A 15,612-nucleotide genomic window follows, 5' to 3' on the forward strand; every position below is an offset into this window, starting at 1 on the left:
TCGTGATGCAGTCACGCTGTCTGGTCAAAGCGCCTGCAAGATGTGTGACCCTCGCACTACTCAGTATAGCTTCACACCATCTCTAAATCGGCTGATATAACACTATACGAAACCTTTCTGCCCAAGGACAACAGACCTGAGCTGTGTTGATCGCTAAGTGACAAAGCCGAAGGGTGTATCTTGAGGGTCGAGTATGTGCTTTTTTTTTGCGCAGGCATCACGCTGGCCGTTTCCCTCATGTACGTAACGAACAAAGTCGCCGACGACACGTGGTCATTCCGCGAGACCTTGCTGTTCAGTCTATACATGGCCTGCGTCGAGCGACTGCCCATGACCGATGAACTCTTCGAAGAAGGTTAGCAGTCACCAACACCCACTCTCTCCTCTCACGAAATAGATATTTCTTTAATCACGACTACACTCTTTAAAAAGTTAAAGCACGACTATGTAGACGCGCTAAATGGGAGAATTAGCTCAGGATCTCTGAGGACCGTCCAATCAAATCTTTGTTCTCATTAAAATTTCCCTGCCACTTCCTATGTACACTCTTTTCCTGTAGCAAAAGACGCATTGGTGTTTGGTTGGTTTGGTTTGTGGGGTTTAACGTCCCAAAGCGACTCGGGCTATAAGAGACGCCGTAGTGGAGGACACCGGAAACTTCGACCATCTGGGGTTCTTTATCGTGCACTGACATCGTGGCTAATAAAAAAGATTTCAATATTTTCTTCGCCACTCGGTTTAAACTCATGTCGTTTAAAATGCCGACGCCATATTGAACTGAATGGTGTTGTTACATGGCCTCCGAGATCCGTCTGAGAGGCTCGGCGTCGACCATATCATTTACTTTAGAAATCCCCACGTCTGGCGACACGCGTATTTCGAAATGTTTTCCTTCTCTAGCTTAGAGAAACATCGTTTTCAATTGGAGAGCTTAACTTCACTTCGTCTTCAAAGTCCTTCTATGTCCGTCTACGCCAATGCGTGAGGTTTCTCAGAACACAAACAATGCAAGAATAATGTGGTCAATGCGTTTGAACCCTGAACCAAAATATGTGGGTTCGATCCCCACCGCGGCGGCCAGTTTTACATGGAGGCAAAACATTAGGCGTCCACGTACTGTGCGATGCAAGTGCAAGCTATTGAACTCCCTGGTGGTCTAAATTACCCTGAGCCCTCCAATGCGGCCACTCTCATAGCCTTAGTTGCTATGGTCCGCTATACCCTATAAACAAAACCAAAACGCGTAACGATTACAGATAAGGCAAAAGTTGCAAGGGTTCACTGCATGACACGTATTCTAAACGTCACTGAGCAAGTTTTCAGAACGTTTAGGGGTGGTTTGAAATCCTTCCGGAAAAAGTGGGAAGAAACGTGAAGGGGTGTACAGGTATGGCAGAGGCAAGGTTCTGGGGGGAAAAGCTGCCATGCAGCCTAATTGTGGCCACCTAAGGCAAAACATCAACTATTGAAATGGGGCAAGATTATGACTCTATGTAGACAGTGAAGCCTAATTTCTACGTTATCACTGACGAGGAACAGCAGAAGTTAGAGGAGGAACTAGGACTTTTCGTACACAGGTAAAATCTGAGCCAAAATACAAAGACCTCGAATTAATAATCTCCTGATAAACAAGCAAATGAAGCTCAAAGCGCGCAGCTTGAAGCAATTAATTGAACGATAGGAAAATTATACGCAGTTACTGGGTGGATTGTAGCAAAAGTCTGCTCTACAGTAAGCAAGACGAGAGGTCGTACAATCTTTTAGATGCCTTTAGTAGTCACCTAAGGTTTCTGTCGATAGATATGCAAGCTATGAAGAACATACGGCGAGGTTGTGAGGAGTAGCCTGAAGTACTAGGGAACTGGCATCTACGTGAAATTAAGTAATAGGTTAAAGTTTCTCCTACTTGTTTTCAGTCATAGCTGAAATCGTTAGGGAGGAGAGGGTGCATTTGTAGACAATAAAAGGGATGTGACAACGCTAAAAGCTCACTGCAATGCCAAATTTTGGTTGGTTGGTTCACAGGAAGGGAAAGGCGCAGTGTCTGTCACACTTGTTTCTGTGGACACCTGAACCGCGCCGTAAGGGAAGGGAGGAGGGTGGGAGCGAAAGTGGATAGAAAGAAAGAGGAGTCGTAGTGGAGGGCTACGGAGTAATTTCGACCACCTGGGGATCTTTAACGTGCGCTGACATCGCACAGCACACGAAATTTTCCCAGAAAGCATTCATGCGTTTCGCGGCGTCGGCGTAGTCTCTCGTAACTAGGTTCTGCACTGCGCATGCGTGCTCGCTTTCTGCTGCGGAGGGCGACCGAGTGGAGCAGGAAAGAGAGACAGACAAGCGTCGCAACTATAGTGTACTAGAATTCTAGTGCACTGTAGTCGCAACAGCCGTCGTCCGCCACCGCAGTTGTGGCAGGTCCAAAGACAGCCTACAACAGGTACAAGTGCCGAGAGAAGGCGACCCCCCCCCCCCCCCCCCCCCCGCCCTGTTGGGACAGGAGCCGGAATAAAAGTGGATTCAGCCTAGAACGCGGGTGAACTTGGATTCGTTCAACTGAACGCTAGTTTTGTTCGATGCAACAATCGGTAGCACGCACCGCCCGAGCAAAATGCGTAGTTGCCGCCGTTCGCCACAGCGAACAGCCTGCGTATATAGTTTATTTTCTGTCTGTTTTTTGTAAGCCATGAGCGAGGCAGCCGGTGGAAGTCCTTCATCTGTCACGGCGTGCACTGTTACTTCGCCTAGTGCCATCGCCGCCTTTCCTGTTGTAGCGTAGGCCACACAAGCGTTTAGATCAAGAATTTTTAGTGGAGTGATTCTTGCAGAACGAATACGTGTGAAAAATAAAAACTTATCTGTAATTGTACATACATGTATTGCTCGAATTCTTTGCTTCAATATATCGAAAAGCTGAAAAAGGTCATGAGCTGCGCTCAAATTTCGCATTATAAAGTAACGTAATCGTGGGCAATTTGTTTACGCGTTACGACTAGATATTTGATCAAAACAGAATGTCGCTACGGACAGTGTTCTGTAATTCTGTAAAGACATCACTTGAATAAATGAATGTATAACTTCTCGGGGATGCAGTTCGGAACTTTTTCTTTTGTGAATTTTATGACGAATAAGGTGTAATCTGCAGTTGGCTGCTCCTCCAACAGCTGATGGTATGCTCGCAGGTCGATACCCCGTGATGACCACCATGGTGCAATCCGAGTCGCTTATCAACGCGGTCTTGACATGGGGCATATTCGGCTACTACCGCTGTCACGAAGGTGCGGGTAAAGTATAGGATTACTTTATTCAAGAAGCGCTAACCATGTAAAGATCGATCGCCTGCGCTATGGCTTGCTCGTAACGAGGAAATAATGGTGTTTGATAATGGAGTGCAATTCGTTGATCTTTAACGCTCGTTTTGTTGCCGCTTTCTCGAAGCGTCGAAGTGCGTGAATTCTATTCGTGTGCATCAGATTGTTTGGGGGTAATGCAGTCGGCATTGTAAAGAACTATATTTTGTTATATCTGTCGGTAGAGTGTCAGAAGATATAACAAGAAAACTGTCCGCGGTGTTCAAATTGTGCCTTGCGTTTTTCTGACTTCAGGAGGTGATATCGACCTGATGTTTCCCTTGCACAACCAATGCTCGGCGATAGCCGTGGGTTTCTTCACGGGCGCGGTCACCATCTTCCTCCTGAACAACATGTCGGTCATCGGTGGAAACTCTGCTGTCACCGTAGTCGTAGCAGGCACCTACCTTACCTACTACATGCTGGAGAACATGAGCAGCTCTGGTGTTACCGGCGTTGTCGTCTACACCATGGCGGTCAACTTACACCGTTCCGTCGCCTGTACCGAACTTGCCCGTGCCCTGGAGGAGTGAGCATCCGTGTTCTTTCCGCTTAAACTTGCATTTCAGTTGTCCTCTGTTCAGCTCAGAACTGGCCGCGAATATTCGCTTGAAAAATACTTACATCGCAAAATCTTCTGATATGTTGGGGTCATGATTGCGGATGCAGCTCACGCGCCCTTACCTGCTTACCGAAGGGAGACGCACTATGACGTGGAATAAACTCTGCATGCTTGAGGGCACTAGATAAAAGGCACACTGTTGTGTTGGTCAAAAATATATTGTCCTCTCTTGCTGTCATTACCAGAATCCACGCACCGATAGATTAATATTGGACAGAAGGGAGTGCGGGGTTAGCTACATGGTCGCACCGATAAACTAAGCTTCTGATAGGGGCAGCAGAACCAATAAATATTTTTTATCAAGCACAGTCATTGAAGCAACGAAACTTTATCAAGACCATGAACGAATGGTCTCTTGTAGAACGTCGTGAACAGCGCGACATTTGCCAGCGTAATTTATCTTCAAACAACAAATGCTTCCTGGTATCTTTCTCTGTCTTTCGCTGCTTGGAACTATTAATATGTCATCTTAATATTACAAACCACAGTAGGCTATCCCGATAAAGCACTGTCCTTGCAGCTGACCGCCCTATTGGGTTTCTTATTTCCCTTCGTTTCGCAGGTACTGGGACTTGATGTACGACGTGACGGAAACCTTGGCTTCTTGCCTGTCGGCCGCGTACACTGCTTTCCTCCTCATCCAGTACGCTTCCACCCTTGACTGGAATCTCTTGTGGAACTGCTTCGTCGTCGAATGCGCCATAAGGTAAATGCATTTTGTTTGCTGTCGCGCCGCTGAAACGCGTTTGCAATTTCGTATCGCTCATGCTGTGTCACTGCCAAAACAAACGACAAACTCCTTACCTGTATAAGAACGTAGCTAATGCTTCAAGGTATCTTACTAAATTGGGGTTCATTTTCCCTATATACGGGCCTGCTGCAAACATAACTATGCTTAAAACCCTCTCTGTGCGGGATGCGAGTGCTCCTTGTTAAGTACACATTTCGAAGACGCATTCCACGGCGTTATTCATATGGCATCATAAACCATCGGTCCAGTAACTGTATTTTGTTGGCAATCTCTGGCCCTATATAGGTCAAAACACTTCAAATTACATAAAATGTCTACAACTTAGCTTGGCTAAGACCAGTTATGCTTGGTAATGCTGCATTAAGCGAGGTTAGGCTCATATAGAAATGAACCTAGTTTACAGAGTGAAAGCCCTATTAAGCATGGTCAGGTACTGTTTGGTGAGGTTTATACTGCTCCACGATGGTTTGCGAAGCTGAAGGGCACCACAGCGGGATCCAGATGACACAAAGCTGTCGAGGGCATTTCGAAGGGTTAGGTCACAGGAGGTGAGCCAGATGGGCAGCGGTGACGGTGGAGCGTAAGGGTAGGCAGAAGACTGGAAGGCTGTTGGCCACTGCGTCAGTCATGGTTCTGTAATTGTGAAGATATGTGCCGGTACGAAAAGCGTTGGCCAGGTGTGTGAAGAATTACCAGCGTGCCTGCGATGTAGAAGGGACGCAGAAGAAAAAGACGCCAAAACCGCCAATGACCTTGACTCGACGAAACTATAGTCAAGATTTCGGTTTTGATTGGGATGGTGTTTTCTTATGTCAGGGTAACTTTTCGTTCAGGCGCCTATTAAAAAGCGGTAGCTTCAAAGCTCTGTACGAAGTGCTGTATTGATTTTTAGTTTTTCAGCTTGGTCACTTTTGAACTTCTTCTCTGTTCTCCGACCACAGGTGTATGGCTGTGGTGCTTCTATACCCGGCGATTGGGCATTTCGGCTACCAGGTCACTGTGCGCCAGGCAATGGTGCTCTCTTGGGCGGGCATTAAGGGAACCTACCTGAGTTCTCTCGCCACTGCTCAGTTCCTGAGGAACGAGAACGTCTACACGGAGAGCATAACGAAGGTGTCCTTCTCGACTACTGAAGTGCTTAAAAAATTCATGGGTTCCGAATTACTTTTTTTTTGCTACTGAAGCCTGTATTGAATCGCTTCCTCTAAGAACTCGTAGATATTACGTGGGCAACTTTTGTATTAAGATACAACTTAAAAAAAGAAACAGCAGTTGGTAACGAGACGCTCTTGCCCCCATAGTGTTGTATTGGTTGAACAAAGCAGTGGCAATGTTTCATCCTCGTAAACAAGTTAAAATAACTCTTATCTTGAGCCTAATAATTTGTGCTTGTGTCGAGCACATTCGATAACAAGCTTTTCGATAAAGAGAAAGGCTTTGAAGGTATGATTTTTCTTGGTCGGCTAAAAGTAAGCGGCAGTCATGAATGTAGTCAGAGCTTCAAGGGAACGGAAGTTGTATTCGACAAATAATTTGTAGTGCGGCTTGCAGAATATAATTCCCAAGACAACGCTCATTTCACGTAACGAAGACGAAGCTCGAAATACACATACGCATCGCATACAGGGAAGCCGAAGGCTTGTCTAAATGTGTAATAATGGTGTCGATCACGTATGTATAAACACCAGTCATCCTATAATATCAGCCTATAATACCGAAAAATTGACGCTTATTTTTTTTTTTTTATTTCAGTCGTACCTGTACGTTGTCGGCGACATGGTTCTCACGCAGCTCATCAACGTCACCCTCTTGCAGGTGGTCCTTGGCAGCCTAGGTGCGCCCAGCAGAAGGCCTTCCCTTGTTAGCTCCTCCTAACCCTCACCCTGTGCGCAGGCATGCTCGAGGTGTCGGACGTGGAGCTACGCGCCATGCGTGACGCGGTGCATCACCTCAAGGAGGCTGCGGACTCGGCTCGTGCCCTCTACATGAGGGATGACTCATTCTTGCTGGCAGACTGGCACTGGGTGGCGCGGAACACGCTCATTCGGAACCCGCTCGAGGCCAACTTCCGACTACAGACAGCCTTCGTGAGCCCCTTCCTTTCCCGCCAGACAATTCTGGTTTTGAATTTGCTGCCATAAATGTAAATCATTCCGTTTCTAGACGCCTTTTGTGGTTCAGGTTATACCGAAAACGCGCAAACGTACTATCGTAAATGCCGTTCTGCTTCCTACAGTAGCCTTTTCACAGCATTGAAAGGAGCTATAATCACGTATTCGCGCTTTTACCTGGTTTGGTATGTTATTACGCGCTTCAGCTTACGCCAGCGCCACCTTGATGGTAGCTTCTTTCTTTCTGCAGAGAGCTGGATGTATTGTGCGACTACGAAAGGTTCCGAAGCATATCGGCACATTGGCAGTCGAAAACGTCCTCAGAATTGAGCAGGTACGTTACCGGGTCACAAGCCAATTGACTGCCGGTTTACAGGAACACAGTCATGAAAAGTAGCTTTCCTACTTACAATTACGAAAGAAATCAAGATCTATAAAGAGACAATAGTGAATTGTATTAGCACTGAATATTGACTATTTTCTGACTGTTATAACTAAAGTGGCAGTTTCGTTCATGTTCTCGGCCTTACTGCTGACTCAGTAGGACGCAGAAAAGTCACTTTGTCTCTCAGTCACGAAGTCCCTCTGATAAAAAACCTAATATCCTGATAATTATGGTTATACACGAGAACTATATCCCTCGTGTGCTCTCCCGTACGATCGGTGGTCCTTAAAAAGCAAATTATGTCACGATATAATAGAACGAGTAAATACACATCTCGGAGTTATGCTAAACACGCCATAACAATATCAGTAATAGACTACGCTGAGAGCTACGTCTCCCCCACACTTTTTCTTTACTATTACTCTATGGAGGGAGCTTTTAGTCCTTTGTAAAACCACGATAGAGCTCTTTGTTAATATCACAAGAACCCTATAAGAATCTTTCAAAAATCTTCTTTTTTTGAAGGTCAGCTATGCTCGTCAGTACCGCCAAGGAATAATTCAGCAAAGGACCAAAATGACGTTAATTGCTGCTCTTCAGTACCCATTTGACAAGAAAGTGTAAGTGGAACTTTGCCCTCCTTCACATGCACGCTGTATATGTTTAAAAGACACTAAAGGGGAATGCGAAGTCTAGCTAGAAAATCACATTTATGCCCAAATGTTGTAAATGCGGCATTTCGTCTGACAACGCTGCTTTTGGGAGCCAAAACTATATGCACATGTTTAAGGCACACAGCTACGCCCCCGCGTATTTCGAGTAACTGACTTTGACACAACTTGCTATCGGTAAAATACCGGTTAAAGGTAAATGAAAAAAGGAATAATTGCTATTATACAGCTTGAGCTTAAGCATGCTTAGGGTACCCGTAATCCTCAGGAGAAAGCGCCTGTTTCGTGTGAGGAACCGATTTTGGAAGTTCGAGGTGCTTCTTCGTTCTTTCAATTAACTTGCGCTGAAGTGGCTCACCCGGTTGGATAAAAGCCAGCTCCTTTGTCAGTGCTTCTATGCCGTAGATTGTTCCTTCCGGTCCACCGGGAGAGTCTTGTTTGGTACTCTCTCATGTTTCGGAAGCTCGTGGATACAGGCCAAAGCTCTGCAACACAATGCGTTTTACTGATTCGCCAGCGCCTCCGTAAAGTTTGCACTTCATGTCGTATTAGGTTATCTCCATCTTCTGCAATTCTATTTCGCCTGGCAGCTACCGCCTATATTGACGAAGGCTGCGCGGCCAATCCCGACTGTTTGCGAAGCAATGCTCCCTCCGCATGCAATCCGCTTTGTCTGTTCAAAGGCGACATGAGCAGCAATTCAGGTGCATTACAAAGCGTCAACTGTCAGTTCAGGCCGAAAAATATGTGAAAAACAAAAATACACGAACTATTAAACAGTAGCTCCATCTTTCCGAAATAGACGCACCTGACATAGTGCCATTTGATCAGCGGTCAGGGGCGGTTTCTTTCCCTCACGACCCGCCTAATCTGCCTCGACCTTCCTGTAAGAGCAGTAAAGACCATGCTGTAAAACCCATACGCAAATGGGAAAACAAAGACATCTATTCCGCTTTTTCAGAAGCGCGGTCATGATTTCAGCGTTGAAACAGACAAAATTGTTAACAGTCCCTGGAGGTGTAATTTTCCTCTCAGATAGCCTTGCATTACAGTTTCTCTTTAGATCATTGTGTAATCACTTGACAATATCAGGTTCTAGATCCCAACCTCATCATAAGATATTCCTTAATCTTCAAAGTCACATTCCAGCCTGCACAGCGGAACATCAGGAGCTAATTCGTTTATTATTTTTTTCATACCACGCAACTTGTGTTTCATATGTAGGCAAGAAATTGCAGACAGACGTACTCAGACCGCTGACGAGGTTCGTTTTAGAACATAATTACCACCTAAGGGCTGCTTCGGTGGTACCAAAAAAAAATACACCAGGCCGGCCAAGCTAGAAGCACATATTTTATGTGCACGTATTTTTCAGACGATAGTGAGACTAAAAAATAAGATGAAGATAAATTGTGAGCAGTGCCCATGTGCTAGAGGATGAGAGAGGAGTCGGTGCAGACGCTCGCGGTCTGGTGGACAAGATCGGCGAGGTAAGCCCATGTCGATGTGAACCTGGATAAGTCCAGCATGCGGCTAAAGCGCTGGAGGGGGCCCGGTTCAGGCGAGAGGCCTCAAGCTGCCGTCCAACGGCAGAAGAGCTAGGCTTCCTGGGCGTCTCAGTCCAGCACGGCGCCGAATGCGTGCGTTGACTACATGCCCCAGTCAAGGAGCAATGCACGAGTCGGCCACTCGCAGGCCTGGTCACCCGGGTCTGCAACAGGTCCAGGGCTGGAGAGAGCAGGCAGGCCCCAGATCTGGTCACTCGGGTCTGGTGGAACACAATTTGCCGGAGCTATGTGGCCGTCCGTCCTCCAGCTACGCTGCTCCCTCGTTCTGATTTCCTCGTTTCTCGCTCCTAGCGCAGTTCGAGCAGCCGGCCTGCACGTTCTCTTGCAATTCTTCTTTTAGAGCGCAGCTCTTTGGCATCCGTTCCTGGGTTTCGCGTCGGCGTCGGCCTCGTAACCAGCTCCGCCACCCTTTCATCCCCCCCAGCGCTAGCAGCGACCGACTGATACCGCTGGATGCCGCTGACGCCGCTAGAGAGTCAAGATAACGTGACTGCATAAACACCGTCGTCGCCATGCAGAAAGAGGAGGGGAGGGTCCCCCCCCCCTGTTCCTGTGTGGCGGATAGGGTGCTCTTCAGTTGCCGACGCGCCGGTTATTTCACGTAGGCCCCGGCACGTCGACGAATACGTGACCACCTTCCCACGGCTAGACCTGGTTCTTGGCGCTGCGGAAGCGAGGGTATCATATTGTTTGCGTCGGCATCGGCGGCGTTGTCCCTGAAACCAACTCCGCAGCTGGGGTTGACTAACTATCGGAGTCAGCAGCATCACTTCCCTCCTCCCTTTATCGCGTTGTCCGCTTGCTGCGCGCGCTTCTGCCCCCATCGTTTGCCGCTGGGTGTACACGCCGCCCCCCTCCCCCCTCTTCCTGCGAGTCTCCGGTTGTCAAAGCGCCGGCTCGAACTTAATTCCTTTCTTCGCGCGCTCTAAAAAATTCTGTGATAGCGCATACATGTGTTGCTCGATTTCTTTGCCTCAATCTATCGAAAAGGTGAAACAGCTTATTTGCTGCGCTCAAATTTCGCATTAGGAAATAACGTAATCGTCGGTAATTTTTTTCAAACGTTTTTTCTTTCTGGTTTCTTGGATAGTGGTTCTTGCACGCACTGGGTTTTCAATCACGCCTTTGAACTGTGTTTTCGAGAGGCACCTTGCTGAAGATGATCCCAAATGGAAACGTATTTCGAGTTTCAACTGGTCACCTAGAGCAAGGGATTTTGATCAACAAACCGAGGAGCTGTTTCAATGCGTGATTTGAATTCGTATCTTGAATTCTGATTGGAGCACGCCGGTATGGTCCTTATACTTCCAAGGCTATTGCTGATACGTGGATGTGGAGAGCCCTCAGTATCGCCGACAGAAGTAAGCATGATTACGTTAGGTAGGTGCAAGCAATCTCAACCAGTTCAATCGGCGACCCAGAGCGCTCTCCCAATACGCAATAGTGCGAAATATTGAGGAATTCTAGGGATCGACTCGGAGGAGAGAAATAGCTCACGATGCGATACAACTCATACATTGAAGTAGTTCTCCGGTGTCGTGAAAGAACTAAGGTTGGTACAAGCCACCGATTGTGGTCGCCCTTTAGTAGTATAATAGTGCTACCGAGCAAAGCAGGAAGCCGCCACCATTACCACCGTTCACCACGTGAATGGTCTTCAGAACAGATGAGAGTACGTGGAGTCAAAGTGAGAAGCAAAGAGCATAAACTTTGCACTAGTATTGGCTGCATGGATTTTGGCTGCTAAAAGACATCTCGGTACCTGTTGCCCATGGCCAGTCATCTAAGAGACGCGACTTTTGTTTTTATACCCCAAGAGAAGAAAGACTTCTTTTCAAAATTTTGGTTATAGGACTGAGGTTTCCCTTCAACCCCTACTTGTTTTGCTGTTTGAAATAGCTGAAATCGGTTCTATGCCACCCAATACTTGAAAAGGAAGAAAATTTAATTTTATCTCTCCGAAGCAGTCGTGCTAGATTGACGCCATCTGTGCAATAATTGTTTTCTACAAATGTTTATTCTTGAAAAAGCAGCGGACTATAAATGACCTTGGATGAAAAGCTACCATTCGCCCAATATTTACTCAACACTAATCGTAGTGCAGTTAAAAATAAATCAAATGACAAAATAAAACGCAAAAGTAGACTGTGGAGTGCCTCTAAAACATTGGTCTAAATAAGCCACAGAATACATCTGAAGGGAATTCAACGTGTGCCTTGTAAAACACACACACAAAAAAAATAGGTAGAGACATTTAAGACTTCTTATATGTGAAAACGCGTAAGCACGATTAATACCGTAAAAGCCACAGGAGTCTCATCGCAGTGAAAGGCACTGCGCCGCTGCCGCTACTCTCGTATTCATGCAAGCGCTCATGCTCTGGAATCCATTCAAACCCGTCGCGGTCGCGCAGATGTTAGAGCGCTCGACTACTGTGCCCAAGGATGCGGGATTGAATTCTGACCAAAGCGGCCGCTTTTCCATGGATGTGATAAGCAAGGTATCAGTAGGCTGTGTGTGCGATTGGTGGAAGTTAAAGAACCTCAGGTGGTCGAAATTCCGGTGGTCGAATTTCCGAAGCTCTCCACTACTGCGTATCTCATAGTCTGAGTCGCTTTGGGACCAAACCAATCCACTCACAAAGCTTGTTCGCCGGTGCGTAACTCTGGCGTCACGTACTGCGAGCTGCCTCTAACTGAACACCCGCGGTTGCTGTCGCGTTGCCGACGGAATTCAGACTTCCTCTAAGAACGGACACGTTTCTTTAAAACATCACACGTGTCGACCCGGCGTTGAGGCCTTAGAGGACGCGTGCTCCGCTCTTGAAGAAACGCCACGACCTGCAGAGAACGCGAGGGAAAGACGTCCGTCCGCAAGCCAAGCAAATATGAGTGTACCATTATCCATTTATGTGCTGAAGGGTGAATGCGAGGGAAAACTAGTAAGCGCGTAAAGGGTTCCTTGGCGCAAACTCTGAACAATGACCTTACAAGGCGCTAGTCCCCTTGCACGCATGTTTTGCATGGCCGCATTTCTCCCTTTCTGCCTGCTTCTGCTCTGTTCATACTGATGCCGACAAACATGTGGGTATTGGTGCCGATCAATATGGCTGGTAATAACAATTTAGAATTATATTCCAGCCCTCCTTATCTGTACTTGGCGTGTAATACTCGCCTGCATTCTGTCCGTTCTAGTCAACTTAATTTGATTCTACGCAGCGCCTGTAGGGAGGTGCAGCGGCGAAGTAAACGCGTGTCCCTACGTTATCATTACTAACGCCCACATTTGACATTTTCAGATACTTGGACATGGACACCATTGGGTCGATACTGGCAATACCACAGTGGGTAATTTGGCTGGTGAGTTATACCTTTTGACCCTTTAACACACTCTAAAATACAAGCGGTGTATATAAAACGGCCGATTCGGAACCAGTGAAGAAGTTAGTAACTCTGCTTCCACGTCCTCTCCAGAAGGAGAACATAAGCAGCGCTCACGCGGAAGGCCTCACGGAGGACAGCGCCATGGACGTGATCCAGAGGCCTTTACGCGAGCGTGTGGTCGAGCTGTTCGAGCACTCCTACTACGAGGCGGTCGTCACAAGCTCTACTCTAGCCATAGTATTCGTGCTGGCCGGGCTCTTGCGCATCTTGTTGGTAACGGCTCGCAGCAGCGCCTTCGTTGCCGCAATCAGCGTCGAAGCCATCTACCTCACCATGTTCACCATAGAAGTTACCGTCATGGTAAGTCAAGTTTCTTTGATTTACCTCAGCTGTCGCAGGTAGGCGTTCTTCAACGTAATACTGTGAACTTTAATCAATGTTCAACGGTACACTACAGTGCCGCTTTTTTCTAAATAAAACATACTATACGAATTCGCGCATACATTAGCCTGATAGAATGCATTTGTACATATGCGCATACATAACCAAATATACGTCTACTAAACTTCATATTCTGTTCTGAAAATTGGTGCTGTTCACTAAACCTTCCATACACCCAAGCGGCTGTCTGAATTTCTTACAGAACGAACACCGCCGTTTTCATTTCAATTTCAGATATCGGCGTACGGCCAGCGCATCGTGAATATGGACAACTACAACCGCCTAGACCTGGTGCTAGTGGCCGTGTGTATGCTAATATTCACCCTGCAGTGCGGCCTCTTCCTTATGCAGCAGAACGACCTGGCCAACAGCGCGCTCATCGTGTGCTTCATCGCCGCCATCTCGCTGCGCTTCCTGCACGCCGCAAAGTACGCCGAGGTGGGCTTCCCCTTTCTTTATTCGCAGCCATGTCGTGTGCATAGTACGATCAACACCAGATGTAGGATAGGTAGCATCCTTGGTTACTATTAAGGTACAGGAGGTATCCTGAACCGCATTTGAAAAGCAATTTAACTGGTGACAGCCTGCCCTAGGTACATTGGTTGAAGGAGAATATATCGTCACTGTCATCATAGTCGTAAGTACGCCGGAGCACACTCATGGGCACGACCACCGCATGGTGAGATTTTTGCCCGTGCAGAAATTAGAGCATAGAGTGAGGCATAAAGAGAAAATCCCACACCACTGATGTATGTCTACCAGAGGTGCAGGCAAACCCGATTTGTTTTAACGAACATTTTAGCGGCTTTGTGTAAATATTGACATTCTCCATAAAGGTTAGCGAGCTTCGCTGCTATGTTGGAATCCACTATCCCAATTTTCGGATGCACGCTGACTGCTCAAGATAGCCCAGTGATACTAAATGCCGAAGTGGCGTGACAATGCGTAGCACTCCGAAGTAATACGGTGGACAAGTACTGCATGCAGACTGCCAAAGTGTCTTAGTGTGAAACTGAGCAAGCTGCGAATGGGCGCTTTAATTGCCCAGACACCACTAAAAATCTAGGATTTTATCTAAACTGAACAGCCTCGTAAAACTTATCAGAACGGTTTCCACTTTTGCAGCTATAAAGTTATTTCTATGTATACATCTGGCATTAACTTCTGTTAGTCGTCGTCACTACATATTGTTGTGGGACGCTGTGCTCGCCTAGAAATAGACACAGAAGAACGGAGGGCACCAGGCAAACACCACTTGCCCCGGCGCGCGCCGTAACATCATTCCACCGGGGGGGGGGGGGGGGGGGGGGGGGAGAGTCGGTGATCTGCTGCAGGCGCTCCACTTATGGGGCGGCATTTCGTGGGGAAGGCAATGAGGCAGCAGGCGACGACAGTAGTGGTGATGACTCGGTATCTAAGTCGGAGTCAATGCTGGCGCCGTTGACATATCACTTCATGTTTGACACATGCTCCGGGAAAATCTAGTGCACACCGCATGGTCGATGCTCGGGGAGGTCTTCGAGGCGGTATGTCACGGGGCCGAGCCGTTCAACGACACGGTATGGGGCACGGTATCTGAGCTTCGTGGCACGGCCAGTCGCGCGGTTAGTGCTGCGAACGAGGACCGAGTCACCGGACCGGAAGGAGGGAAGTGGTGGTGCTGCCGCATTGGCCACTTGCACACGTGCATGAGCCGTGAGAAGGTTGCGCTGAGCGTCGAGGCGGGCGTAACGAAGTCGTTGGGCGGAGTCAGTTGGTGACGGAGTCTGATGGGGAAGGCCCAACTGCGCGTCGATAGGGATGAAGGGTGTTCTGCCATAGACGACTGAGAACGGCGTGAGATATGCGTTGTATCTTGCCTCGCAGTGTTGAGTGCAAAAGCTGCCGCAGAAACAAAACGATCCTAGTTTCTGTGGGACGGAGCCACGTAGGAAGCGAGTATATCCGTGAGGGTGCGGTTAACACGCTCCACGAGGCCATTACACTGGGGATGATTGGCGGATGTAGTGGAATGCGCAATGCCGAAGGAGCGGAGGGCTCGCTCAAATTCATGGGACATAAAGCAGCTCCCAAGGTCCGTGATGAGGCGTCGGGGCTCACCATGCCGAAGAACGAGACGTTGTTCCACAAACAAGACGGCATGAGCGGAAGAGGTGTCTGGAACGAGCAGTGCTTCGACCCACTTGGGAAAGTAGTCGCTCGCAACCATAATATACCTGTTTCCGGCGGGCGTCTTCGGGAATGGGCCCAAATGGTCCAGTCCAGCCAGTTCGAAAGGTGAACTCGGCGGCGAAAAAGCCTGCGGGGGTGGCTTTGTTATTCGTGTGGAA

General features: G+C 47.8%; 1 protein-coding gene across 2 annotated transcripts in view; it reads left to right on the forward strand.

Moving 5' to 3' along the window:
- The first annotated feature begins 306 nt into the window (after window positions 1–306).
- Window positions 307–15,612, forward strand: part of LOC146186840 (sperm-specific sodium:proton exchanger-like) — a 33,049-nt gene continuing 17,743 nt past the window's right edge. The window contains exons 1-12 of one of the 2 annotated variants that reach the window (XM_084605740.1): window positions 307–355; window positions 3,183–3,284; window positions 3,609–3,879; window positions 4,535–4,678; window positions 5,665–5,836; window positions 6,476–6,557; window positions 6,617–6,810; window positions 7,085–7,168; window positions 7,745–7,839; window positions 12,757–12,817; window positions 12,932–13,201; window positions 13,517–13,720. In XM_084605740.1, the coding sequence (XP_084461866.1) occupies window positions 307–355; window positions 3,183–3,284; window positions 3,609–3,879; window positions 4,535–4,678; window positions 5,665–5,836; window positions 6,476–6,557; window positions 6,617–6,810; window positions 7,085–7,168; window positions 7,745–7,839; window positions 12,757–12,817; window positions 12,932–13,201; window positions 13,517–13,720 (1,728 nt within the window). Of the gene's footprint in view, window positions 356–3,182; window positions 3,285–3,608; window positions 3,880–4,534; window positions 4,679–5,664; window positions 5,837–6,475; window positions 6,558–6,616; window positions 6,811–7,084; window positions 7,169–7,744; window positions 7,840–12,756; window positions 12,818–12,931; window positions 13,202–13,516; window positions 13,721–15,612 lie in introns of those variants that run through there. The other variant, XM_084605741.1, reaches the window with a different exon arrangement.

The sequence above is a fragment of the Amblyomma maculatum genome, chromosome 6 (genome assembly GCF_055883805.1).
Source record: "Amblyomma maculatum isolate TAMU_Amacu chromosome 6, ASM5588380v1, whole genome shotgun sequence".
NCBI lineage: Eukaryota > Metazoa > Arthropoda > Arachnida > Ixodida > Ixodidae > Amblyomma > Amblyomma maculatum.